Source organism: Verticillium nonalfalfae, assembly GCF_003724135.2.
Source record: "Verticillium nonalfalfae strain VnAa140/NRRL 66861 chromosome Unknown scaffold_315, whole genome shotgun sequence".
Lineage (NCBI taxonomy): Eukaryota > Fungi > Ascomycota > Sordariomycetes > Glomerellales > Plectosphaerellaceae > Verticillium > Verticillium nonalfalfae.
In genome coordinates this window covers 1-3,411 of record NW_021167540.1, presented here as the reverse complement: position 1 = coordinate 3,411, position 3,411 = coordinate 1, and the positions used below count along the sequence as shown (strand labels likewise).

Here is a 3,411-nt window from a genome sequence, read left to right as displayed (position 1 = left end):
GCTGGGCGACGCCGGGAGGGAGGGGGAGGGAGGGCTGAAGCGATTCGAGTCGATCGTGCGAGTCGTGGGCTCTGGTGACGTGTCCAAGCCAGGGCGGTGCAGTCGTGATCAGCAAAGTCGTCGTTGCCGTCGAGTGAGCGTCGTGGGCTGTGTATGCTGGCGTCTTTGGTGTTGGGACCGACGGTGCGTTTTGATCGAAAGAAAGGGCCCAAGTAAACGGGGAAGGGTTTACGCCATGGATGGCGAAGGGGAAGAAGGAGGGGGGGGAGACAAGAGAAGGGGGGGTGGGGGGAGGGACAGAGGGTTCAAAGGCACTGGTTGACGGCTTTGGCTGTGACTTGCGTCGAGTTCGAGGCGAGGCGAGCCGGAGAGGGGTCCCTTCCTTCAAGTGTGCTCGACGAGGGGGCCTTGGAGGACTCTTCCTTGGAGGACTATTCCTTGGAGGTACTCTTCCTTGGGGGTACCTTCCCTGGCCTCGCTACAGGATCAAAGAGATCAGGGCCAGGCAGGCTACCCGGACTGCTAGGTACCGACCTAGGGTACTCCATGTACCCAGGTAGGTAAGGTACCTAGGTAGGCAAGTAGACAGGCGAGGTAGGCAAGTAGGCAGGCAAGGCAGGCAAGGCAGGGTAGTAGTGCCCCGGGCCCAGCCAGCGTCAGTGCCGGAGCAAGGACCGCCCACCGAGTAAAGTTTGCGTGTCCACGCAAGGGCTGCTGCTGAGGAGGTGGCATTCGATGGATGGCCTGCCTTTGACGGCCTTGTCTGCATGCAGGCAGAGGCCGGCAAGCCCCCCATGCTTGCGCAACGGGTGGAGAGGTGCGCCAATGCGCCAGTGGACCGATGAGCTGGGATCAACAGACTGTGCCTGTGCCGGGCCTGGAAGCACGCCCTGTGCCGCCCGCCGCGTACGTGGTGCAAAACTCAACAGGGCCTGCAGAGTGCCGCACAGGAGGACCCTGGGGTTGGGGGGGGGGAGGCTCGGCATGGCGCCTGGGTAGAGAGGAGAGGCGCCTGGGGAGAGGAGAGCCCGATGTGGTGCACAATGGCGAGGCGGTACACTGGTGGGAGACAAGCTGGAGTGGGTACGAAAGCTGGACCTGAATGGCCACCTCGTACCAACTGCGATTGGCAGGTACCTTAAGGTAGAGAGAGGTAAGGTAGGCAAGGCACCCAGCAACTCACTCATCTCTCCTCCAGTCGACTTCGTACCGCCGGTGAACCCTCTGGCCAGTCGCCCCTCCTTCTGGCCCAGCCTTGCCGTCTGCTTCCTGGCAACCTGCCGTCGGCCAAACGCCATCTTGACACCCCCCCCCGATCGCTGCCATCTGGGCCGCCGTCGCATGCCTGCACCCGCGCCCCCTATACCTCTGACAGCACACCGCGGCCACTAGCGCCACCTCTGCACGATGAATCCCCCTCACAGCTCGACAGCTCGGGGGAGACACAGCATGCACGCAGCAGCAGGGTGACGAGCCGAGGCGGGGCGGCCGAAGAACAAGATGAAACGATGCGAGCGTAGATTGATTAGAATGAATACGTATGATGTATTCAGCAGAGGACAAGACAGAAGAGAGAAAGAAAAAAAACCAAACCCCCTTAGCAATGCGTAAATCATACCTCCCTGGTCGAAGCTTGGTCCTCTTCGTAAACTATCTCCATGCGCCGGGACTCCCGACATGTGTGTGTGTGCGTGTGTGTGTGCGTGTGCCTTGCGCGCATGCACCTGCGACGCAAAGAGAAACCCGCCATGTTCTCTCTCTCTCTCTCTCTCTCTCTCTCTCTTTTCCGGCAGAGGCCTCTTCTTTGGCCAGGGTGGTCTGTGAAGATGTGAGAGACGCCAACCAACCAAACCAACCAACCCCTCCTGTATTCCTCCGCTGGTCTCTCCTCTAACGTTGTGACCCCGGCCGCGGCCCACCCCTGCCCTCGCCATCGCAAGCCGGCCCCTAGTTCTGCTTCTCCGTCTTCTCGTCCACGCCCTCCACGTACGGGTGCTTGATGGTGAGGCACCAAATGTCGAGGTAGTCGCAAATGGTGACGATGACGTCGACGACAAAGCTGCCGTAGACGCCGACGGCCATGCCGAGCATGAGGAACATGTACGAGACCTGGTAGACGCCGTCGCCGAGGGCCGAGGGCCAGCCAAAGGGCAGGCCGAGGGCCAGCAGCTGCGGGCCCAGCGAGTCGATGACGCCAAAGGCCACGGGGATGACGAGCACGTTCCAGTAGGGGAACGGCAGCTTGACGAGGTGCGCCGTGATCATCTGGCCGACCGAGTAGGCGTTGACGATGCCGGCGAAGACGGTGAACGGCACGAGGTGGTTGTGCAGGATCATCGGGTGCAGGTAGAGGTACGAGCCGAGGAAGGCCCACGCCGCGAAGAAGGGCCCCAGCCCGAGGAGGGCGCCGCGCGAGCGGTCGCCGCGCGCGCGCCGCGCCTGGATGACGTTGCGCGTCGACTCGAGCGTGTTGAGCACGAGCACGACGCCGCCCTGGATGAGGTACCACTCGGTGAAGGACGCGTTGTAGATGAACTTGGGCACAAAAGGCAGCGCCGGCACGCCCAGCGTCGGCAGCATCGACTGCGACCAGAACGACGCGCCGCCCTTGTAGCCCGTGACGGTGTAGATGAAGACCATCATGAGCACGCCCTCGACGGGTCCGTTGACGACGCCGAGGGTGAGCTGCTTCGTGTGGTACTCGTCCCACGTCTGTACGTAGAAGGTGAGGAGCGCTGCGGCAGCATTCTGTTAGCGACAGGCACATGAAACAACAAAGCGTGCGCCGGGGCGAGCCGTGACGTACCGGCGGCGAGGACCGCGACAGTCCGCCAGCCCTGGCCGAGGTTCTGCGACCCAGCAAAGATGAGGGCGCCGAGCGACGTGTTGAGAGCATCGACGCCGTGGTCGAAGAGCTCGCCGAGAGGGCCGCTCTGCCTGGTGCGGCGCCTGGTAGTGCAACGTGTCAGTGGGTATTCCTTCGTCTCGCCCTCCCCCCCTGCAGGAGGTGGCCACCGCAGGAGGTTGGCCGGCCGGCTCAAACTTACGCCTGCGACCCGTCGACGGCGTCAAACGTCTGGTACAGGAACAGGCCCGCAGCCCATGAATAGTACACCCACGAAGGGCAGTCCTGGTCGAGCGTGGGGTTGTACCACAGCAGCGTCAAGATGTTGGCGATGATGAAGCTGAAGCCGGACAGCGTGATGAGGTTGGGTGCCATGCTCATGGGGAAGAGCTTGATGACGACGTTGGTGTAAAAGGGCTTGAGGATGTACTTGGACGTCAACGAGTGGTCGACCGACGCATACTTGTACTCCTTGAGGTTCGGCAGGAACTCCTGGCGAACGTAGACCATCTTGTCGGCTTGGCTGCCACGGGCAGACTGATTGATGCGGTTTGCGAGTTATCGAC

The 3,411-nt window shown here is 62.2% G+C and overlaps 1 protein-coding gene across 1 annotated transcript; it reads right to left on the bottom strand.

Annotated features, from left to right (window-relative positions):
• Window positions 1–1,947: 1,947 nt before the first annotated feature.
• On the bottom strand, window positions 1,948–3,355 carry D7B24_005285 (uncharacterized protein; the record flags this gene model as incomplete). Its single annotated transcript, XM_028639444.1, has 3 exons — window positions 1,948–2,735; window positions 2,807–2,949; window positions 3,048–3,355. The coding sequence occupies 3 exons, from the start codon at window positions 3,353–3,355 to the stop codon at window positions 1,948–1,950; spliced, it is 1,239 nt and encodes a 412-aa protein (XP_028490107.1).
• Window positions 3,356–3,411: the final 56 nt, after the last annotated feature.